Source organism: Cervus elaphus, chromosome 2 (genome assembly GCF_910594005.1).
Source record: "Cervus elaphus chromosome 2, mCerEla1.1, whole genome shotgun sequence".
Classification (NCBI taxonomy): domain Eukaryota; kingdom Metazoa; phylum Chordata; class Mammalia; order Artiodactyla; family Cervidae; genus Cervus; species Cervus elaphus.
The window spans coordinates 46906192-46931097 of NC_057816.1; the positions used below are offsets into that span (position 1 = coordinate 46906192).

A 24906-nucleotide genomic window follows, 5' to 3' on the forward strand; every position below is an offset into this window, starting at 1 on the left:
AAGAAGTATGTAAATAGCTGTATTTATTGTGTATTTTGACTCTTTTGTGACCCCATAGACTGTAGCCCACCCAGCTCCTCTGTTCATGGGATTTCTCAGGCAGGAGGACTGGAGTGGGTTGCCATATCCTACTCCAGGGGATCTTCCTGAATCAGGGATCAAATCCACGTCTCCTACATTGGCTGGTAGATTCTTTACCACTGAGCCACCAGGGAAGCTCCATATTTCAACAAGCGCTGTACTTACCTGCCCCCTCAGTCCTGGAGCCTATCGTAATGATAATGACATTTAAACTCTCTGTATGTTGCCATGCTATAGAACTTCAAAAAGTAAGAAAAACTCAGATATATTTGAATAACTGAGATTTTTAACTTGTTTAAAAGAATGGAGGCCCGGAAGTATGTGTGTTGTTTGAGAACTAAGGGAAAGCCCCACGAGAAGGGAAAAGCCATGTGGTGAAGGATGCTACTTCCCACTGTTCGTGACCTGTGAGCCGCCTTCTTTGCACTCTTCACACTTTGTGTTCCCCACTCTCTCCTCCTCTTTTCCTCACCCTCAACAGTCCCGGATGTCACACCCCGCCTGTTTCAGAGACAGAGCCCTCCGCTCCCGCAATGTCAGGGTGCACAGCGGGGGACAGCCTCTCAAGCTCCTAAGGTTCATGCCTCAAAGTTTCAGGGCGGCTTCTGACAAACAGTTTTGTACTTCACCAGAAACCTCTCAAAAATTTAGCAAATGGAATGGCTACAGATTGAAACAACTGCCTTGTCACTTTTTATGTCCACTGTTACATCCATGTGTGCATGTGTTTGTGTGTGTTGGAGTGTGGGGAATTCGGAAAAAATCCTCACAGCTTACAAAGCAAATGATGACTGAGAAGAATTCTCCATGCCTGAGCAGCAAACCCCCTCCCCCCTCGGAATGAAGTTGATCCTTATGATATGAAACAATACCAGTTCCGTGCAGCAAAACTTACCTTTGGGATAATCTTAAAGCAAATGATTATGTGATACTGTTCTAACCCTAGGAAGTGATCCCTATGACCTTCTTTCTTACAGCATAGAACATGGAATTGTGGCAGGATGTTGCAGAATGAATGCCTTTTTACCAGTGTCACTGGCATGTACCAGCCCAGTCTGGGAACAAGAAAGTCCTGAGCATTCTTGCTAGAAAAGTCTTTCCTACAAATTCTTATTTCCCAATTTGACAGTACATAAGTGCTGTGCTGTTTTTCTTGTTAACCTGGATTCAGAAGACACTAGTCTGAAATTCACAATGTACTAGAAAATTCATTTCAAAGTCTTTTGAGTATCCTTTTAGGGAAGCCTCTCATTTTATTTCAGGATAAGGTGGAGTGAAAACAAATAATTGCTTCTATTTTTCATACTGTGTAAAGTAGCCTCAAGATGAAGAGTGAATCTTCAGAAACTGACCCACTTGAACTCATTTTCTTGTTGATTTCTCTATTGCAGGGAACACTGGGAACACATTTAAGATTGAACCGGTCCTGGGCATCATCACAGTTTCCAAAGAGCCAGACATGACGACCATGGGTCAGTTTGTCCTGTCAGTCAAAGTCACGGATCAGGGTTCCCCACCGATGTCTGCCACCGCCATTGTGCGCATTTCTGTCACAATGTCTGATAATTCTAACCCCAGGTTCACTCACAAAGACTACCAAGCAGAAGTGAATGAAAATGTTGATGTTGGAACGTCTGTCATTCTAATCTCTGCAATCAGTCAATCCACTCTCATTTATGAAGTGAAAGATGGAAATGTTGATGGGATCTTCACCATAAACCCCTATTCTGGAGTCATCACCACTCGGAAGGCACTGGATTACGAGCGGACTTCCTCTTATCAGCTCATTGTCCAGGCCACCAACATGGCAGGAATGGCTTCCAATGTCACAGTCAGTATTCAGATTGTTGATGAAAACGACAATGCACCAGTCTTTCTCTTTTCTCAGTATTCAGGCAGCCTCAGCGAGGCAGCCCCTGTCAATAGCATTGTCAGGAGCGTGGATAACAGCCCTCTGGTGATTCGAGCCACTGATGCTGACAGCAACCGGAATGCTTTGCTTGTGTATCAGATTGTGGAGTCCACAGCCAAGAAGTTCTTCACGGTGGACTCCAGCACAGGGGCGATCAGAACAATTGCCCACCTGGACCATGAGACCATCGCCCATTTCCATTTTCACGTGCACGTGAGAGACAGTGGTAGCCCCCAGCTGACCGCGGAGAGTCCCGTTGAAGTCAACATAGAGGTGACGGATGTGAATGACAACCCACCTGTGTTCACTCAGGCTGTGTTTGAGACTGTCTTACTTCTACCGACCTATGTCGGAGTGGAGGTTCTGAAAGTTAGTGCCACAGATCCTGACTCCGAGGTGCCCCCTGAACTGACATACAGCCTAATGGAAGGCAGCTTGGATCATTTTTTAATTGACTCAAATAGTGGAGTGCTCACCGTGAAAAACAACAACCTCTCCAAAGATCACTATATGCTGATAGTGAAGGTGTCTGATGGAAAGTTCTATAGTACATCCATGGTCACCATCTTGGTGAAAGAAGCCATGGACAGCGGCCTCCACTTTACTCAAAGCTTTTACTCCACCTCCATCTCAGAGAACAACACTAACATAACCAAAGTTGCCATTGTCAATGCAGTTGGAAATCGCCTTAATGAGCCCTTAAAATATAGCATCTTAAACCCAGGAAACAAGTTCAAGATAAAATCTACCTCAGGGGTCATTCAGACCACAGGAGTTCCCTTTGACCGTGAGGAGCAGGAGTTCTATGAGCTGGTGGTGGAAGCCAGCCGAGAGCTTGACCATCTGCGGGTGGCGAGGGTGGTGGTCAGGGTTAGCATCGAAGACATAAACGACAACTCTCCGGTCTTCGTGGGTCTCCCTTACTACGCTGCCGTACAGGTTGACGCTGAGCCTGGCACTCTGATTTACCGAGTGATGGCCATTGACAAAGACAAAGGTGCAAATGGGGAAGTGACCTATGTCCTACAGGACGACTATGGCCACTTCGAAATTAACCCTAATTCAGGGAATGTTATTTTAAAAGAAGCATTCAACTCAGACTTGTCCAACATTGAGTATGGGGTCACCATCCTAGCCAGAGATGGTGGAAAACCCTCTTTGTCCACATCTGTGGAACTTCCCATCACTATTGTCAACAAAGCGATGCCTGTGTTTGATAAGCCCTTTTACACAGCATCTGTCAATGAAGATATTGGCATGGACACACCCATTCTAAGCATCAATGCCACGAGTCCAGAAGGCCAAGGCATCATATATATCATTATTGATGGGGATCTGTATAAACAATTTAACATTGACTTTGACACTGGGGTCCTGAAAGTCATTAGCCCTTTGGATTATGAAATGGCATCAGCTTACAAGTTGACAGTAAGAGCCAGTGATGCCCTTACTGGGGCCAGGGCTGAAGTTACCATTGACCTGCTTGTTAATGATGTGAATGACAACCCCCCTATTTTCAGTCAACCCACATACAATACAACATTATCAGAAGCGTCCCTCATCGGGACACCTGTTTTACAAGTTGTGTCTACTGATGCAGACTCAGGAAACAATAAAATGGTCCATTATCAGATTGTCCAGGATACTTACAACAGCACGGATTATTTTCACATAGATAGCGCAAGCGGCTTGATCCTGACCGCGCGGATGCTGGACCACGAGTCGGTGCAGCACTGCACTTTGAAAGTCAGAGCCACAGATAATGGCTTCCCATCACTGAGCAGCGAGGTCCTGGTTCACATCTACATCTCGGACGTAAATGACAACCCTCCAGTCTTTAATCAGCTCATTTATGAGTCATATGTGAGTGAATTAGCCCCCCGGGGCCACTTTGTAACCTGTGTGCAGGCCTCCGATGCAGACAGCGCTGACTTTGACCGGTTGGAATACAGCATTTTATCTGGGAACGACCGGACCAGCTTTCTGATGGACAGCAAGAGTGGCATCATTACACTGTCCAACCACCGCAAGCAGCGGATGGAGCCTCTGTACAGTCTCAACGTGTCGGTCTCTGATGGGCTGTTCACAAGCACCGCCCAGGTGCATATCAGGGTCCTCGGGGCCAACCTGTACAGCCCTGCCTTTTCACAGAGCACCTACGTAGCTGAAGTGAGAGAGAATGCAGCCGCTGGGACAAAGGTAATCCACGTTCGGGCCACGGATGGGGACCCGGGGATGTATGGGCAGATCAGCTATGCCATCATCAATGACTTTGCTAAGGATCGATTCCTCATAGACGGCAATGGACAGGTCACCACAACAGAAAAGCTCGATAGGGAAAACCCTCTGGAGGGAGACATCAGTATTTTTTTGAGGGCCCTCGATGGCGGAGGAAGAACAACTTTCTGTACCGTGAGGGTGATTGTGGTAGATGAAAATGACAACCCCCCCCAGTTCCTGACAGTGGAATACAGAGCCAGCGTCAGGGCAGATGTCGGACGGGGCCACCTGGTCACGCAGGTTCAAGCCATGGATCCAGATGATGGAGCAAATGCAAGGATAACTTACTCCCTCTACAGCGAGGCCTCGGTCTCAGTGGCTGACCTCCTGGAAATCGACCCTGACAATGGTTGGATGGTCACGAAGGGCCATTTTAACCAGCTGAAGAACACAGTGCTGTCCTTCTTTGTCAAAGCGGTGGACGGGGGCATCCCAGTGAAGCACGCGCTCATCCCTGTCTACATCCACGTCTTGCCCCCCGAAACCTTCGTGCCCTCCTTTACCCAGCCTCAGTACTCCTTCACCGTGTCAGAAGATACAGCCATTGGGAGCACGGTGGATACCCTGAGGATTTTGCCCACTCAGAAGGTCAAATTCAGCACAGTTAATGGGGAGCGGCTGGAAAATAACAAAGGCAATGTCTTCATCATAGAACAGGAAACAGGCACGATCAAGCTGGACAAGCGTCTTGACCATGAGGTCAGCCCAGCTTTTCACTTCAAAGTGGCAGCCACTATACCCCTGGACAAAGTGGACGTCGTGTTCACGGTGGATGTAGACGTCAAGGTGCTGGATCTGAATGACAACAAGCCAGTCTTTGAAACTTCGAACTACGAGACGATCATCATGGAAGGGATGCCGGTGGGCACCAAGCTAACACAGGTGAGGGCCGTGGATGCGGACTGGGGAGCCAACGGGCAGGTCACCTACTCCCTCCACGCGGAGTCCCAGCCCGAGAAGGTGATGGAAGCGTTCAGCATCGACAGCAACACAGGCTGGATCAGTACCCTGAAGGACCTGGACCACGAGGCAGACCCCGTGCTCACCTTCTCCGTGGTGGCCGCCGACCTCGGGGAGGCCTTCTCGCTCTCCTCCACGGCACTGGTGTCTGTCAGGGTGACAGACATAAATGACAACGCCCCAGTCTTTGCCCACGAGGCGTACCGAGGGAGTGTGAAGGAGAGCGATCCCCCGGGTGAGGTGGTCGCCGTCCTCAGCACGTGGGACAGGGACACGTCTGACGTCAATCGCCAAGTGAGCTACCACATCACAGGTAAGTCTGCCACCCGCGGAGTTCACTCTGCGCCTTGCTTCCTAAGGAGAGATGGAAGGGGGCAGGGGGTGGGGATCCCCACCTGCAGTGCAGGAGCCACAGAAGACACGGATTCAGTCCCTGGGTCGAGAAGATCCCCTGGAGGAGGGCGTGGCGACCCAGTCCAGTGTTCTTGCCTGGAGAATCCCACGGACAGAGGAGTCTAGCGGGCTACAGTCCATGGGGTCTCAAACAGTCGGACACTTCTGAAGCAATTTAGCACACATTCATGCACGGCAGGGGGGTAAGAGTAGGGGAGAGAGAGATGAGATGAAGGTTTGAGGAGTTATCTTACCTCTCTGGGGCTGAGACGACTCAGTTCTTTAGTTGTTACTAACTCAGCCTTATTTTGCAGTTCATTGGTTTGCTTGTGACAGATGGCCCAGATTGATACTGAGTCAATTTTTATCATTTGAAAAAAAGTCCAACTTTGCTGGCGGTCCAGTGGCTAAGACTCGCTGCTTCCACTGTAAGGGACACAGATTGGGTCCCCAGTCAGGGAACTAAGATCCCACATGCCACACAGAGTAACCAAAATAAAGAAATAAAATTTTAAAAGAGTCCAGCCAAATACCCCGGTTGAAGAAATAAAAATAGCAGAATGCCTAAGAAGCTTTTTGTCTGAAATGAACATAAATAAATCAAAGTGATGCTTTACTCACTTTCTTTCCTTACCATTATCACTCATGTCTTTACTGCAGATATATACATTTTAATGGGAAAAAAAACCAACACTTCCCTTCCACACTGCTCTTCTTTTTCTTTATGGAGCTGTTTTCTTAATGTTGTTTTCTGTTTAACGGTCTTAATGCATTTGTGCTTTGATAGAGGAATTTATTTTTTAAGTATATTCCTTTTTCCTACTTTTTGTAATGGCAAGAAAATAAATAGCTTTATTTACAAGTTTTTCCTGGTAATAAAAACTCAGATGCATGCACACACACACACACACACACACGCATGCATGCACACATACAAATCAGAGGGCGTGTTTTTTTGTTTGTTTTTTTTTTTGCTGAAAAATCTTAAATTATAACTCCAAGTCAAAGGGTATGTCTCCTGACATGGCAAATTTTTTGGATCCCTTTTCTGTCTTTCCAAATAGTAAATAGCAGTTCAATAGGAAAGCCAAGATAGACAAGTGAGGTCACACAGAATGCACACACACACACACACACACACACACACACACACACATACACACATCACCATTACTCTGAGCAGCTTGTGTCAGAGTGAAAATGGGGTATCACCAATCAGGGGTAGCTTTCCAGGGCTGATGGCCTTCAATTTCTAAGAGGAGAGGTTGGTGGTGTGGGGGTTCTAAAGCTAATATTTTGATGTTGTGCCATTCAAAGGCAGAACATAAGCCAAGTGCCAAAAGATTTCAAAGAATCCATCCATACTTGTAGTCAGGTGGCTTCCCTTTAGAAAAACAACATTATTCAAAGTGAAAAATGAATTAATTAGAATGCCCTTAGGACGCAGAATCTTCTTAAGTACTTTAGTGAGAAAGTTAATTAATCACCGCAGAATAAGACCCACAGGAGAGCATCCGTGCCTGTACTCAGGACCCTCACACCTCCCTGCACACTCTTCTTCTTTACGCAACTGTTTTCTTGAGGCTGTTTTCTGTTTAAAGGTCTTAATGCATTTATGCCTTTTCTGATATCTTCCATTGTGGGTTTTTTTTTCATTAAAATGTATATTTCTGCAGTAAAGACATGAGCGATCATGGTGAGGAAAGAAAGGTGAGTACAGTATCACTTTGATTTGTTTGCATTCAGTTTTAGACAAAAAGCTTCTTAGGCATTCGGAGGAATACTTTTCTATTTGGAAGAACAGTTAAATACTCAGCTTTAATTATTTATACGTTGTCTCTGAATTCTCAGTGGATGGTTTAAGGGACCATCCCATCGACTTTACCAAAGTAATGAGAGCAGAATAGCTTCAAGCTACTGTTACTATTAGCCGTGCCAACCACCAACTGATTTTAATTAGATTTAACTTTTGCTCTTGATGTAACACAACTTGGCTGTGCTGCCACAGATGAACAAAGGACCATTAATCATTTTATTTCACAAAAGAGCAGTGTGGGCCTGCACTGAAAGCGTTTAATAGAGAGGTTACATTTGTGCATGCTGAAATCATATTCGACTGAAGCCTAATTGAATCCTGGTCAGTGGTGGAGGAAAGTGATATCCCAGGGAGAACCTGTGCCTCACCAGAGCATTTTTCTCGACCTCAGCAGATTGGCATTGAGGGCCAGGTAAGTCTCCATTGTGGGTGGCCGTTCCTTGCTGCAGGTGACAGTGTGGGACGGTCACCAGCGCCACTGGCTTCTACCCAGTAGATTCCAGTAGCCCGGCCATCGGCATCACCCCTAGTGGGACATCCAGAAATGTCTCTGGATGTTGACAAATGTCCCGGGGATATGGGACTAGCCACTCTCACTTGAGAATCACTGCCCTGGAGGAATGTGCAGCCCTCAGCTTCTCTGCACTGTCTGTCCACTGTGGTTCATTTAGCCCATGGTTGAATCACCAAAATCCAGCCTCTGTGCACCAGTGTCAGGTTAAATCTCAAAGACAGTTTGGGGCAAAGTAGAAAGAAATAGCTTTATTGCTTTGCCAGGCAAAGGGGGCCACAGTGGGCTAATACCCCCAAGGCTGTGTGTTCCACCCTGGGGGCTGGGCAGTGAGGAGCATTATAGTGTTTAAGGAGCAGGGCGTGATCAGTTTGTGGACATTCTTCCAGTTGGTTGAGATGGTGGTGACGAGTCAGCATCATCAACCTTCTGGTTCCAACTGGTCTGGGGTCTACGTGCTTGTGGGTAACATAGTTAATGTCTTCAACCTGGGAAGTTCAGTATCTCAAGAGAGCTCAAAGGACATGGCTCAGAATGTTATCTGTTGTCCCTGAGGAGGAACTAAAAGTCCTTGACTTTGTTTAATGACTAACATATTATTATTTTGTATTGTTTGTTTTCCTTTCTGCATTTTCTCACTTCTCAGTTTAAATTTATTCTTTGACTAAAGTACTCCTGCAGAGAAAGGGAAGTCAGATTTACAGGAGAGCAATGGAGAAACAGACGTAGAGAATAGACTTATGGACATGAGGAGAGGGTGAGATGTATGGAGAGAGTATCATGGAAACTTATATTACCATATGTAAAATAGATGGCCAACAGGAATTTGCTGTAAGGCTCAGGAAACTCAAACAGGGGCTCCGTATCAACCTAGAAGGATGGGGTGGGGGAGGGGGAGATTGGAGGCAGCTTCAAAAGGGACGGGATATGTTTACACCTATGACTGATTCATGTTGAGGTTTGACAAAAAGCAACAAAATTCTGTAAAGCAATTATCCTTCAATAAAAAATTAAAAAAAAAAAATCAGGCAGAGGACAGGACATGGGTGGGGTCTGCTCTGGGAAGGCCTCGTGGGACCTTGCTTGGTTACAGTCGTGTCCACGCCGGGGCTTCCCAGGTGGTGCTAGTGATGAAGAACCCGCCTGCCAGCGCAGGAGACACAAAGAGGCGCGGGTTCGATCCCTGGGTCAGGAAGATCCCCTGGAGGAGGGCATGGCAACCCACTCCAGTATTCTTGCCTGGGGAATCCCATGGACAGAGGAGCCTGGTGGGCTGCAGTCCATGGGGTCACAGAGAGTCAGGCACAAGTGACTCTTAGCTCGCACTCTTTTAAAGATTCATTGTAAGAAGGGGAGATGGCTCCACTTTTTCAATGCAGCAGCAGCCAACAGGCAGTGGCTTTCCTTACTTATTTATTATCAATCTTTCCCACCAGAAATTGAACTCCACCACTTTTGTCCACTGCCATAACCCCACTGCCTGGCACAGCCTGTGGTCCAAAGCAGGTGACAAACACATGTTGAATGCCCCCAAACCAAAGAAATAGTGATGATCTAACTGGAGTCTGGGCTTCAGGCCAGCTGTCTCGTCCAGTCTCCCTCCGTGTTTGAAGTGACGTTATCTCCTTCTTCAGGTTTGGAAGGTCAGGGTGGTTTTCTTCTTCCTTCCTCCAAGCTGCTTTTGCCTCTGTGTAGTTCAGTGATGTGAGAAAGGAATATTGCTGGGACCACTTTCATGTTTCAGCCTCATCAAAAGTGGTTCCGCTCCAACTCTTCTCCTTTTCTTGCATTTTCACCAGCTTCCCTCTGATAAGTTTGATCTAATTGCAGTGCTTATCTTTAAGCAGCTCCTTCAATAACCCCTCATTGGGGTTCTTTAATCCAAATGGGTCTTCCTCTTCACACAAACTTTTCTCCCCCAGATTTTAGTCCTTAGAAGAAGAGCTGCGGTATGATAACGCCTTCATTAAAACATTCCTTAATAGAGCTGACTGCCTTTCCTTGATTGCATAATCAACGGCTAATGAAATTGTCTGGGTAACAAGAGCTATAGTGTATTACATCCTCTCTTGAGACAGAGTGGAAAGACAATTGTATCATCTGAGAAGAAGATTGATTGTTCACAGTTTGAATTTGATTGTCCTTAAGGGGAGCCAAACAAGAGATCATCTCTGGCTTCTCTAAGTGCATTTTCCTCCCTTGGAAAGTTACTGTTTTACTTTCCACACAAGCCAAGCATATAAATATCATGCTTTGTTGCAGGAGAATCAAAAGGAAGTGTCAATTTTTTTCCAGTCTCGTAAATGATGCAGTTTGAGAGGCACCTGGCTGACCTCACACAGGCCTCTCACTGTAGGTGGAGATCAAAGCTTTTCATTGCTCATCTTCAGAAACTCTCTTTTCACCACAGGAGGGAACCCCCGAGGAAGGTTTGCCCTGGGCCTGGTGCAGAATGAATGGAAGGTCTACGTGAAGAGACATCTGGATAGAGAAGAACAAGACATTTATTTCCTCAATATCACTGCCACCGATGGGCTGTTTGTCACTCAGGCCATGGTGGAAGTGACTGTCAGTGATGTGAATGACAATAGCCCTGTGTGTGATCAGGTAAGATTTGTGGCCATGTCGGATAAATTGCTGCTTTTCACTCTGCTTCTCTAAAATTTAGTCAAAACCCATTTCACTTTTCTCCTTAAGACCTGGCTACAGTCTCTTCCTTTCTCCTTAATTGGTGCAGTCCAGTTTTATATAAGCACGTAAGAGAATGAAATACTATAAACATGGAAAGAGTATAGGTAGCACAAATAGTACCTAATTCTGCCCATTAAAAAACACAAACAAAAAATAAAATCAGGACTCTTAAAAAGCTTTTTAAGGAATCATAAAGAATATTGTGATTTTTCATATCTAAACTACTGATTTCATAAAAGAAAAATGGACCACTCAAAAGTATGAATTGCTTTTGTTGTGTAAGTTTACACAGCTGACTGGCAGCAATGTTGGTAATGAAGCTGGGTCTCCAGGCTTCTCATGAAGCGTCGTTTCCCCCATAGTTCAAAGCATGAGAGCCAATGCAAGGTGTCAGTTATTGATTTTATATTCTTTCTTACCAAAATTAAATCACCCTTCATTTACCTTTTCCTTACATGTAGACTGCAAGATAGTATTGGTGTTCTTTAGCTTATAAAATTGTTGCAAATCATACTAATGCCAGGTGTTAGTAGTGTCTTTAAAGTTGAAGGGTCACAAGGACTCCCTGGTGCTTGATCACTATCTGATGTGACCATTATCTGATGTTCATCACAGTTCCACAGGCGCAGGGATTTTTGTCTGTTTTCTTCTACATTGTACCCCTAGCATCTCAATAGTACCTTGCCCATAGTAGCTGCTCAATTAGCATTTGTTGAATGAATGAGCATGGGAGGGACAGGGCAAGAGATACTCTATGTTTCATCCAATGGTGTAAGATGATTCTGTAGTAAAGGAAAACCGTAACTGAACATAAATTATGTGAGTGCCTTTTTAAGGAAATCATTTATCAGGCTAATATGGCAATCGCCCCACGCATACTAATGATTTTGCCTTTGCCCAGGTTGCATATACAGCATCACTTCCCGAAGACATTCCATCAAACAAAATCATCCTGAAGGTCAGTGCCAAGGATGCTGACATTGGACCCAATGGAGATATACGATACTCACTCTATGGACCTGGAAACAACGAATTTTTTCTAGATCCCGAAAGTGGTAAGGCAAAATTTATTCTCTGAAATGCCATTATTAATCCACAAGAGAAGTTAAATTTTCACGTGGTCTCATCACTAGGGGGTAGTTGGTATCTAAGAGCCTTAATATGACACTCCGTTATCTTGGACTCTTAAGAAATGCTAGTGGCTCATTGTGTCTGGAAGACACAAACCTCATTTGACTTATAAACTTGCCCTGACTTTACCTACATGTGGTAGCACCAGTGAATCAGATGTGCCTGTTTGCTTCTCCTCTTTCTCATATCCATGAGTTAAAGCAGCTGCCCTATTAAGGGTATATGTAGAATTATAAATGCAGGTTTCCATGCAAACCAGACACCAGTGCACAGTAAGGAGAGTCTTGCCTTGCTGAAACCCTTTTTGGGTTCCTGTGCTTATTAACACACTTGTCTGGTTTTTATTCATCATTGCTGCTTAGTTGTGAGACCTCAGATGTGCTTCCACATTAAGGTAAAGTTTATAAGGTGAAAGGTTATGCACACCGAAGGCAGATGCCCGCATTGAAGGCCAAAGCTTAAGGAAAAGACATTTTATATGGAGGTAAATTATTACAGAGCTGTGTGCTGGATTGGCCCATCCATTGACAATTTTTAATTGAAGTGTAATGATTAAATGATTTGTATATTTCCAGCTTTGTATTGGTTGCAGTGAATATCACTAACTACTGAGTTTCCAGAAGGTATTGGCTTCTCAATGATCTACTCCCATGTCAGCTATATCTTACTGGGAAGGGCTTAGTTGCATAACAATATACTACTTGGATATAGAGGCCTGGCACTTCTTTTTTTTTTGACTAACTAGCATTTATTAACTACTAGACCTAAAAACACTTTGTGGAGTATTTGTGATAGACTCTGACATGAACCCCTCATAGCATTCCCAAGCGAGACTGTAACCCAGTGGGGAAGACAGAGCAGTGAGTCAGTAATACTAATAACAGAAATAATGATAGTAATGAAAGACAATGATATGAGTGCCTGGGAGAGACATCAAGACGTTATATCTGAGCACAGAGGAAAAAGCAGCTAATGTTCTGATGAGACGGAAGAGGAAGCTTGTAAAGAAGAACCGGCATTTGAACTGAGCCAAGATCCTCGGGGCTAAAGCAGGTAGCTGCCAGCCACGGGTGCAGCGTGGGCAGAGAGCGTGGGCAGAGGGCACCTCCAGGAAATGCCGTGTACGGCACTCTCACTGTCAGAGGAGCCACAGGACGACTCGCCAGAAAAGTGGTGGGAAAAGTAAGGTTAGGTCAGATCTTGGAGGGTCCTGAATGCCCAACTGACAACTCCCTGGATGTTTTTGCGGAGGGGGACATGATCCAGCCTGTATTTGAGAACTGCCTGCCTTCAGGAAGCTGTAGAAGGAACAGCTTTGTAAGTACTGATGACTTGCTCCCAGTGATACCTGCTAATTTTACTAAGAGTACATAATAATATTTCATGAGTCTGACTTTTCACCAAACGGCGTTTATTCAGGTCTGTCATTGCCATTATCCACTGAAATTTAAGTAGCAATGACATCCCCACAGGGACTGACACCCAGGACCAGTATAGTCATTCCAGTGATTAATAACCCCTCCACGGTCGTAAAATCCCCTTCCTGCACGTCTGCTCCGGGCTCCTCAGTTATCCCCCACTGGGAATCCCCCCCAACAGCTGCTGGCCCTCCGCTCTCCCAGCAAGTGGGGTTTGCCTGGCACAATATGACTCTTTTGTAACCTCTTTCTGCTGGAGCCAGCCTGTTTGGACTGTGTGTTTTCCTCTAAAAGATGACGTAAAAAAAGATTAAGTGTCTGGAAGCAGAGAAACTAACCCTTCTGCATCTAAAGACCACTGACCTGATTGACCATCAGAGAACTGAGCAGTTCTTGAGAGGTTTAAAGAGGTGTGGAGCTTCTCCATCCTGCCAAAAGAAGGAATCCCTGACACAAGAGGCTTCACAGTGGAATTAATTCCTTTGAAGGTCATGCTGTTGGTTTCTTGTTGCATCCAGAATCCCATAAAATTTTCCCTGATGCTTAAAAACTTTGAACTTGCTCTATTTTTCAAAGTATGAAGCTCTTGAGTCAAATATCAGCAGTCCTTCCTATACTGGGGTTCTGTATGTAATTGATTCCCTGCTCTTTGAAGAAAGACAGTTTTTGAAAAGCCAGGCCGTTTATTTTCACAGGTGAGTTAAAAACTTTGGCTCCGTTGGACCGGGAGAGGGTCCCTGCATACAGCCTCATTGCCAGGGCCACCGACGGGGGTGGCCGATTCTGCCAATCCAACGTCCATCTGATCCTGGAGGACGTGAACGATAACCCGCCGGTGTTTTCATCTGACCACTACAACGCCTGTGTCTATGAGAACACGGCCACCAAGGCTCTGTTGACCAGGGTTCAAGCGGTGGATCCAGATGTTGGTAAGTCAGCCGCCCGGATGGGTGCCTCCCTGTCTGTGCGTTTGACATAGTCAAGTGCTGCCTATCCTCCAGCCCCATCTGCCCACCTGGACTCCTTCCCATTAGGGCAAATACAGTAAACCACAGTTCGGCTCTTAGGCTGATGGACTTCACACACGTGAAAGAAATCTGCAAGACATCGTCCCACCTTTTTGTAGGGTTTAAAGAAGTGATGCTGTGAATTCCTTTAACTTTTAACAAAAGGGTTTTGAGTTTGTTGTTTTTTTTTTAACCTTTAGAATAAAAATAATAGCTTTCCTACTTGCGCATTCCTCTTGAACATAGTTAAATGTGTGGTAGGGAGAATTCATTTCTATTTCTATAAAGAATTGCAACCCATGCTTTAGCTGAAATATGACAGCCTCGATTTATGGTGGTGCCCCATAGTGCAAAGACCAATTACTAAATGTGCTGCCAGCCCAATGTGGATTTTTTCTAACTGCCATTTTCCAGAGTATTTTGGTCACATAAACTGACATTACTCGGAGGGGTGGGAGTGGTGGTGGGGGGGATAAGGAATTAGAATTGAAAGTTGCTAATAAAGTTTGTGTTCAAATCCACTTTACATAATGAGATGGTGAGTTAGAAAAGACTGGAGTTAATTGCTAGGTAGCCTTTCTGAGAATGCATAAGTTATTGAGGTGACTGCATGATGGAGTCTAAATACAAAAGGACATATAGACAGCCTCTTGGCTGTGCATTTTAAAAGCTGTAAATCAGAGGACTGGGGAATGATGGGGTATGTCTGTTATGCTAAACAGGCCTTTATATAATTCAGTGTCTTATTGCTTAATTCTGAATTGAAAGAAAAATTATTGGACTAATGGAAAAGTAAATACATGATAATTAGTTGAAAACAAACGTAGAGCCCAGGGTCTCTGCATATTTCCCCTTAGAGAAATTAGTGGCTATTCTATGAATTATTGTTCTTACCTTATTAGCATAATTTTTGAGGCTGAGAACCAACCCTTTAAAAATCTGCATATTATAAAGCTTGGTAAAAAAACATAATAAATAGTCAAAGACTTTTTTTTTTTTTTTCCAGCTGCACCATGCAGCTTATGGAATCTTAGTTCTCTGACAGGGATTGAACCCAAGCCCTTAGCAGTGAAAGCATGGAGTCCAAAACCCTGGACCCCAAGGGAATTTCAGAAAAGACTCTTTTATTGACCTATAATCATGAATTATTTACAAATGCTCCTTTAGGAGGATTAGAAAACATTCCTTGGACTCTTGATAGCAAACTTTTGGAGAAAAGAGGACAGAAATTGTACAGATGGATCATTAATAATTTAACTTTGAGAATGTGTAATTGGGCCAGGGACGAAATTTTGAGATTGAAAATTTTTTAAATTAAAATTTCAATTTAAAAAAAATTGGAGTTTTTCTATTCACCTCCTTCCTAAAGGAATTGGGTGTGCTCTGTCTACTAGAGAATGAACATGGAGAGAGTTTGATCAGTACGTTATGCTTCAGACAGGAGGTGCTAGGTTGTCAACTGAGAAATGTGATTGCGGTAGAGGGTATGCACCCAGCTTTGTGCTGCTCAATTCTGCCGAGTCAGCTGTCCGGGCTGGCAGTTGGGGAAGAGGGGTTGACTAGACTGTGCATTAGCAGGGGCAGAGATGATGAAGCCTTTCAAACACTAGACCCGGAATAACCCATCAGCACTTCTCTCTGCTCTTTGCACCAGTTAGCAAGAGGCTTACATTCATGGCTTCAGACCAACACAGAGGTTGAGTGCTGTTCGTATTGTGTGTTCATCAGGCCATTGTATTCACTTCCAGAAAACCCTAGCATAGGATACCAGATTCTAGGTCATATTCTCAGTTTTTTTTAGATCTCATTTAGCTTTAAAAATAAAAACTAAGACAGCTGGGAAGGAACAAATGAGCTCCTCTAAAAGGCAAACTGAGCACCTGCTGTTTCTAGGCACCGTGCTGAGGAGGTGGGGGTGGAGGGTGGGCCCAGAGCCTGCAGGGAGAACCAGAGTCAAACCCATGTTCTCCAGAGTCCCAGGTATCAGTGACTGGGGGTTGCTTATGCCGTTTTCATCAGTGGCCTGATCCTCACTTCTCAGTCTTCTGTAAGTCAGCACAGAGGAGCGTGAGCCACATGCTGAGATGAGCAGTTTGGGGTGGGCAGTGCTGGGTGAATCATCCAGAGGCCAAACCTAACCTCTGGCCTAAAGCTGAGTTTGCTTCTGAATCATTCAACCCTACTGAATCCAGCCATCCAGTGTCTTTAGTCTGGCTTATATAGAGTGTTCCAAACAGTTTGAATCAATTGTCAATAAAAGTCAAGAGATATTTATTTGAATTTTCAGTATCTGGCATTTTCTAAAAACAGCACTCAGAAGACTCAGCAATTCCAGGCACACAGTCCCACCATGGTTGGAAGCTGCCATCAGCCAGTTCTCACCTTCCCAGCCATCTCACTTAGGTTTCCGCCTGACCTGCATAGGCCCCTTCTCTAAAGTGACAAGGAAATTCTGATGTTTAAGAACTTTTAACTTTGAAATAATCATAAGTTCACAGGAATTTGCCAAAAAAAGTACAGAAGGTGGCATGTACCTTTCACACAGTCTTTTCTCCCAGTGATACCATCTTGCATAACTGTAGTACACTCAGATTTTGACACAGGTGTCTGTGTGTGTGTGTGTGATTGTGTGTGCATGTAGTTCTGTGCAGTTTTATCACCTGTGTAGCTTCATGTAACCACCAGCCCATTCATCTACTTGCTGCCCCTTCATAATGACACCCACCTTCTCCCCACACTTCCTTCCCAGTCTCTAATCCCTGGCAACCACTAATCTCCACATCTATAATTTATTTATTTCAAAAATGTTATTTAAATGGAATCGTGCAGCTTGTAACCTTTTCCAAATGTCCTTTTTCACTCAACATCATTCCCTTGAGATCCATCCAAGTTGTCTAATTGGTTTTTGATCCTAGTGAAGAACATTGGCTCCATTTGTATAAATGACAGGGCTCTTTGGTTCATGAAGCTTCTTTTGTCAAGCATATTCCTTTACCTAAAGTTACAAACGATTTCATCAGTATTTGGCCACAGCATATACTAAGCCACTATAAATTGCAGAATAAAGACAAAGATATATTAACCTGAAGTCCGATTCCATTACTTCATAAATTCAAAATTCCTACAATCTCTTGCTAACCTTGCATATCCTGATTTTCTAATTAGCATATATATACATATACATATATATATCTATATCATTGTTTTTAGCCAAACAACTCTTTGCTATGCCAAATTCATTATCCATAATGAACCAATGCTAGTGTTAAAGAAACTGCCTAGATCAGGAAAAAAAAAATAAAAACAGGAAGACAAGACCACTTTAGCACCCATTTTATGAGTTCTAAGCAATAACATGGCAACTGTCTAGATTTTAGCATTAAATTCTTCGTTTTCCTGTAAAATGAACTCCATCCTCCATCCTCCATCCCATGAACTAATGACATGACTTTATGACCTAATATTTATAAAAATTTAATCCTTTCAGTAAACATTAGGAGACTTTTTGTCACACCACCTCTTTGGGGTTCATATTTTGCTATTTACTCTACCTCTTAAGGCAAGGTTAGGTGTCCAGGTTCTCAGTATTGAGGGTTTTTTAAACTAACAAAGGAAATATGCAGTGATAAAAATCAGAGTTAAAATCTGTGACCATTTTAGGCAAAGTGACATGAAAATCAAATGTAAACTTGCACTGGAAAATGTGTCAGAGCCCATGATTTATTGAGAGGCCAATGTCCAGATGTTTGAGATTCAAGAGGACATATTTTTCCTCTTATGGATCAGGGACATAAAGCAAGGAAATGTTCTAATGAACATGTTCACTCCTTTCCTGTGAAATATTTCCTATGCAGTTTAGACCTGTTTTTAGGGATTTTGGAGAAACTTGGAAGCTTGTAACACACATTAAAATTATTTTCCATTCAATATAGCTGATATTTAATGAGTTGGTATGTAACAGCTATTATAGAAGGAACTATACGAGGAATATGCGGTGACAGACCCAGGTTCTATGCAGTAGTGAAGGGCATAAATCTGGAACACACAAACCTGGAATAAAAGAAAGAACTTCCAGAATTCAGAATGAATGAGATTCAATAGGCAGAGGGATGAAGGCCTTCAGGAAGACAGGAACCAGGAGGAAAAATTTGCAAAGTTGGGAATGTGCTGTTTTTGTTGAGTTGCTCAGTTGTGTCTGACTCTTTGTGACTCCATGAACTGTAGCATTCCAGGCTCCCCTGTCCTTCACAGTCTCCCTGAGTTTGCTTAAACTCATGTCCATTGAGTCCATAATGCCAACAAACCATCTTATCTTCTGTTACCCCTTCTCCTCCTGCCCTCAGTCTTTCCCAGCATCAAGGTCTTTTCCAATGAGTTGACTTTTTACATCAGGTGGCCAAAGTATAGGAACTTCAGCTTCAGCATCTGTTCTTCCAATGAGTATTCAGGGGTGATTTCCTTTCAAATTGACTAGTTTGATCTCCTTACTTTCCACGGAGCTCTTAAGAATTTTCTACAGCACCCGAATTCAAAACCATCAGTTCTTCAGTGCTCAACCTACTTTATGTTCAGCTCTCATATCCATACACGACTACTTAAAAACCTTTGTTTGACTATATGGGCCTTTGTCTGCAAAGTGATGTCTCTACTTTTTAGTATTAAAACTGTCTAGGTTTGTCATAACTTTTCTTCCAAGGAGCAAACATCTTTCATGGCTACAGTCACCGTTCTCAATGATTTTGAAGCCCAAGAAAATAAAGTCTGTCACTGTTTCCATTGTTTCCCCATTTATTTGCCAAGAAGTGATGAGACTGGATGCCATGATCTTAGTTTTTTGAATGTTGCATTCTAAGGCAGCTTTTTCACTCTCCTCTTTCACCTTCATCAACAAACTCTTTGGTTCCTCTTTGCTTTCTGCTATTAGGGTGGTGTCATCTATATATCTGAGGTTATTGATATTTCTCCCGGCTATCTTGATTCTAGCTTGAGCTTCATCCAGCCTGACATTTCACATTATGTACTCTGCATATAATTTAAATAAGCAGGGTGACAATATACGCCTTGACGTATTCCTTTCCCAATTTTGAACCAATCCGTTGTTCCATATCTGGTTCTAACTGTTGCTTCTTATCCTGCATACAGGCTTCTCAGGGGGCAGGTAAGGTGGTCTGGTATTCCCATCTCTTTGAGTGAGTGAGTGAAAGTCACTCAGTCGTGTCTGACTCTTTGCGATCCCATGGACTTTACAGTCCATGGAATTCTCCAGGCCAAAATACTGGAGTGGGTAGCCTTTCCCTTCTCCAGGGATCTTCCCAACCCAGGGATTGAACCCAGGTCTCCCGCACTGCAGGCGGACTCTTTACCAGCTAAGCCAAAAGGGAAGCCTCCCATCTCTTTACACCCAACTAAATAGTTGGGAGAGTATAACATGGTCCAGGACAGAACGCTGACAGTGAGATGAGAGAAGTCATCTGGGCCCAATTGTGGGGGTTCACAAAAGCCAGGAATTGTGTGCTTAAACCCAAAGATGGAAAAGAACCGCTGCACACGTAGGACAAAAGAAATTCATCAGTTCTGGTTCGGGAACTGCTGATCTGATGAAAGCCTCTAACATGGATATGAAGAAAGCTTCTAGGAGATTATTGAGAAAGACCACAAGGGCCAAAATTCAAGTGGTAGCTTGGGATTTAAAAGGAAGAAGCAAATGAGAGATTTTACACGTGAAATCTGCCAATTGTGGCAGCTGACTGGACTGAAGGCACAATGGACAGGCCAGGCAGGAACTCAAATTCGGGCACAAGGTGGACAGAAATAGCCTGGGTGGCCTGAAGCAGGACCTCGTGTAAAAAAGATAAAAAATTGGAGACACACTGGGAATTAAAGTACAGTCCTTCAAGAATGAAGACAACAAGTTTGCTAATCGTGACAGAGTAGGAAGGCTTTGCCTTCAAGGGGCTTCCAGTAATTACGGGAAACAGACAAGCAGAAATGAACATTCAGAGAGACAAGCACAAATGAACATACAAAGAAAATGGAATCAATGTTATAACAGAGTCACTTCATCTGTAAAAGTAGGGGTTTTTTAAGGATTAGTCAGACACATGTAAAATGCTAGCTCAGGTCTCTGTGGAAACATGAAAACATGAGCAGTGACTTTTCAAGTGGGACAACTCAGAAAGTATTCACAAAATGGTATTTGCATTCAAGCCATGTTTTAAGGGTTGGGGCTTGATGTTGGGGCAAGAAGAGGGGAAAGATCTAGTAGCAAAAGAGGATTGTATTAGCTAAGATAGCCTTGAGTAGACTGAGGTAACTTTTCAAAAAATCTCAGTGGCTTAGTGCAGCAAAAGTTTAATTCTTGCTCCTGTGGGGAGCAGGTCAGTGCAAGTCCATTTAGCGATGTGGAAATCTGGTCCCTCCATTGGGTCAATACCACCTTCATGACCTTTGCTTCCCAAGGTCACTGCAGCAAAAGAAGAGAGGGATGAAGAAGGCATGTCAGCTCTTTGCTGCCTCAGCCTGGGAGAGACCCACATCACTTTGTCACTGTCCATTGACTAGAACTAGTCAGATGATGCTGGGAGGTATAGGAGAGGCCACAGGGTATTTGGTGAGCACTCATGTCTCTGCTACAGTAATGAAAGCAGGAAAGAAAAACTGCCCCAAGACATTTCAAAGAAGTGGGAAAAGATGGCGTTCCTCGTGTGGTTAGGGAGGGTGAGCCTCAGCAGCAAGGAGAGACCTCAACCACTTAATCCCCAAACGTGGAAGGAAGGCGAGAAGCAGAAAGAAAAAAGACTGACTTTCAAAGAAGAAACTAAGAGGGAGAGGCTGAGGAAAACCCAGTTGGGAGGCGCACATCTGCCTTCAGACATCTCCATGTGGTGAGAGATTCTGTCAATGAAGGAGACTAACATGGCGGCAGCCAGGCTGGGCACTCTGCGGCGAGCGCAGGGAGTGAGTTTCAGAGGCTGAAGGCGACGTGAGAAGGAGTCACTGAAAAATGGGGAAGAGAAGTTCCTCCCCCACTGAGGGCTCTGTAGGTGCTGGGTTACAGAAGTGAACAGACCCAACCAGTAGACTGAAGTTCATGAATAGAAAAGATAGAAGTTCTCTCTCAGAGTCTTCCAGAATGATGCCTTTCCCTCTAACATCAATAGGTCCTCTTATTAGCAGAGAACAGGAAAGCAACAGAGAAAACGTATCTCTTGACAGAACCTTTCCATTTATGCCCAAGAGTTTGTTTTCCAGCAGCCCACAGAATGCTTAATTTTGCACTGCCATTCACTGTAGTGATGTAAGCTTGCAGTTCTTGTTGGGGATTCATTTTCTGCATATTTCATGAGGGAGACAGATGGCATCCTGACCCCACATGGGCTCTCAGGGGACAAAAGCTGGAATGAACTTGGTTTTCCAGAGCACAGACCTTGTCAGACAAAAAGGCTGGCCCAGTGTCTGAGAGCATCATTAGATCTGAGTATGCTGTGCTCCATGAAGGAGCAGGAAATTGTTTATCTGAGAGGAATGTTCACAAAAATAACTGCTGGGGTTATTAAAGAGACGTCTTCCTAACTGAGCCACTTTAAGTGAATCTCTCCAGTCATCTCTTGCCTCTTGCCTGCTGCCCCTCGCTTGTGAGAACCTCGAGAAGACGCAGGAGGAGAGGCTGAGAGATGAGTGAAGTGCGCCACGAAGTGCTGGGAGGCTGACAGAAACGCATGCCAGTCCAGTGCTCCAGACTGGCCGTCTCTTGTCCTGGGACGAAGTCTGAGGAGGGTCGTGTATGCCGCCCAGTCTGTCAGAGTTGCAAACATTTGTCTCCGTTTGGAGCTCTCCCTTACCTTCAGGGCGGTGGCCGGAGTTTCCATCTCTGGGAGGAAGTTAGATCTTCAGTATTCCCTCATCACCTTTCTGGTCTCACGGAGGGCCCCGTAATGGGGTTTGATTTGAAATCTTCCATCACTACCTTCTAGTCTTGTGGAAGAAAACAAATATTCACTCAGCATGTACTCCTGGAAGGGCTTAGCTTACCTTTGCACTGGGTCCACCCCAAAAGCAAAAGAAAAAATGTTACACCTGACCAAACAGGTAAACTCTGAAGCATCTTCTTCACCTGGCTGTGTGGGAGAGAAGGGCCAGGGTGTGGAGTCTGTGAAGGAGGTTAGGTGTGCCCATGTACCCCACAATGGGGGTATGTGGGTGGGCCATCATTTTTCTGTTTTAGGACTTCCCAAGGACACAGCTCCTTGGTGACATCATCCCCAGCCAAGCCAGCAACCCTTGACTCCTCTGGACCCTGCATATCCCCCCAAATATCCTTAAGGGACACATCTCATAACCAGAGGTCAAGAGGCCATGTGGGTGGGGGGAAGCCTTGGGTGATTAGTACCCTGCACTATGCAGGCTGTGTGACCTTGGGCCAGTCACGGGTCTCCCTCAGACTCTTTGCTCTTCTGTAATGTTAGGAGCACAGGAGTGATGCTTGCTTTGCCAACCCAGCCCTCTTTGCAGCTGGGTCTCCAGCAGCATCTCGAGATTTTCCTTATGTGGAACTGCTCACGTACCTCTTCTCTCCTACTGTTAAACCCTGCTAGGCAAAACTGGGGTTTGGTAAGAATTTTAAATGGCAATAAACATAATATGACTAATGACATTTGCTTTTTGAGCTTCTATTACATTCCAGGCACCATGCCAAGTACTGCAGATACATTATTTCCAGTTCTCACAGCAACTTCTGCAAGTTGGCAGATATGTTTTGTTATTATTCTAGTTAACATATGAATAAACTCTGAAGGGTTAACTTGTCATGAACGATAGACTAGTTAGTGGCACCAAAGGAGACTTAGTTAACAGATAACCAGCTAATAGTCAAGATGGTTTATATTTTAGTCAAGAGCACTGCTCTCAAAAAGTGGTCCCCAGTCTGATTTCACCTGGGACTTTATTGGAAATGCAAACTCTGAATGAAAGACTCTAGACCAGTGGGTCTCAGCCTGCAGTGTACACCAGTCATCTAGAGGGCCTGTTAACCTGGGGATTACTAGCCCCGCCCGCAGCATTTCTGATGGAGTCTGGGAGGAGGTTTGATCATCTGTGTGTCAGAGTAATTCCCAGGGCAAGTTAATGCTGCTGTTCCTAGCATCATACTTGCAGAGCCACTTGCTCACGGATTCCTAAACTTTTTGTGCCACCAATACTTTGACAGTTTGGTGACACCTACAGATTGTTTCTCAGAATAATGTTTTACAGTTCATAAAATAAAATGCAAAAGGTCAGAAATGAAATGGTGCATCCAGGTATTTTTTGGTCCTAGTGCATAGTAAAGTGAATGTCTGCTTTAGTAGATTAAATACCATCTAACACGGTAGATCTCATAATTCCGGTATCTTGGAGTGGTGGTAAACAGGGATATGTGCCACAACTGTAAAACAACATGAAAATAGCAGTGATTGGTTACCAGATCACAGGTGCTCCTCATCCTGTAGTGATCGGTTGCCTGCATTTACAATTGAATGTGATGCCAAGTCTAGTTAGAGGTTAATGAAAGTAAAGATGTAAATTATTCCCAGTAGGCAGCTTCTAAGATGACCCTCTATGACCCCCCCACCTCTTGGTAGTCCCATCTCTCTCCTTAAAAGTTGGCTGGACTTAAACTGACTCCAGACTCACCTCTTTCTATATTTTTAAAATCTTTTTAATTAAAAAAAATTTTTTTTTTAGCCAAGTCATGCAACATGTGGGACCTTAGTTCCCCAGCTAGGGACTGAACCCACAGCTCCTGCATTGGAAGCACAGAGTCTTAACCACTGGACCACCAGCAAAGTCCCCTGGCTCACTTCTGATGACTAGCATATGGTAGAAGTGATGGCTGGTATCCCTCCTGAGAGCAGGTCACAGAAAGACTGTTCCTTCCCTCTTGGTCATGCTCTCTGTTTTAGTCTGCTCGGGCTGCGATAACAAAATACCACAGACTGAGTGGCTTACCCAGCAGAAATTCACTCTCGGTTCTGGAGGCTGGGTGTCAGCTCCGGCTGCCAGCCCGGTCAGTTCCTGGCCTGCAGGTGGCCGCCTTCTCACCAGGCGCTCACATGGCCTTTCCTTGGTGTGTGCAGGGAAGAAAAGAGTGCTCATTGCCCCCTCTTCTTCTGACCACCGATCTTCTTGGATTAGGACCCCACCCTATGACTTCTTCAACCTTAATACCTGAAAAGCCCTAGCTCTAAATACGGTCACATAGGGGGTTAGCCAAACAAGAAATTCAGGCAAAATTTTACTGGGGCTCCTGTGCCGGCTGAGAAGGAACAAAAACAAGCAATAGCTTCCCTTGCTCGCGTCCTGAGGAGGGGTGAACTGGGTCCTTGTATCGGGGTCCTCAACCCCCAGACTGAGGGTGGGTACCAGTCTGTGGCCTGTTAGGAATGGGGTCACAGCAGAAGGTGAGCAGTGGGTGAGCTGGCTGAAGCTTCATCTGTTGCTCCCCATCACTCCCATTGCTAACATGACCCCACTTGAACCATCCCCCACCCCCTCCATGGAAAACTGGCTTCCTCGAAACCTGTCCCTGGGGCCAAAAAGGTTGGGGACTGCTGCATTACATGGAATGAGGGAAGGTGTGTCCAGGGGCAGGGCCAGAGGGGTGGCTTGCATAGCTGGCCCACCCCTTCGTGGTGCTGAGTGCAGGGAGCAAGCACAGTACCCTTTGTACA

The 24906-nt window shown here is 44.7% G+C and overlaps 1 protein-coding gene across 9 annotated transcripts in view; it reads left to right on the plus strand.

Moving 5' to 3' along the window:
* The window catches only part of FAT3 (FAT atypical cadherin 3), a 762831-nt gene that overhangs the window by 645584 nt on the left and 92341 nt on the right, over positions 1-24906 (plus strand). For 8 of the 9 annotated variants that reach the window (XM_043876646.1, XM_043876691.1, XM_043876701.1 and 5 more), the window contains 4 exons: positions 1473-5546; positions 10364-10560; positions 11546-11699; positions 13889-14122. In XM_043876646.1, coding sequence (XP_043732581.1) covers positions 1473-5546; positions 10364-10560; positions 11546-11699; positions 13889-14122 — 4659 coding nt within the window. Of the gene's footprint in view, positions 1-1472; positions 5547-10363; positions 10561-11545; positions 11700-13888; positions 14123-24906 lie in introns of those variants that run through there. The other variant, XM_043876719.1, reaches the window with a different exon arrangement.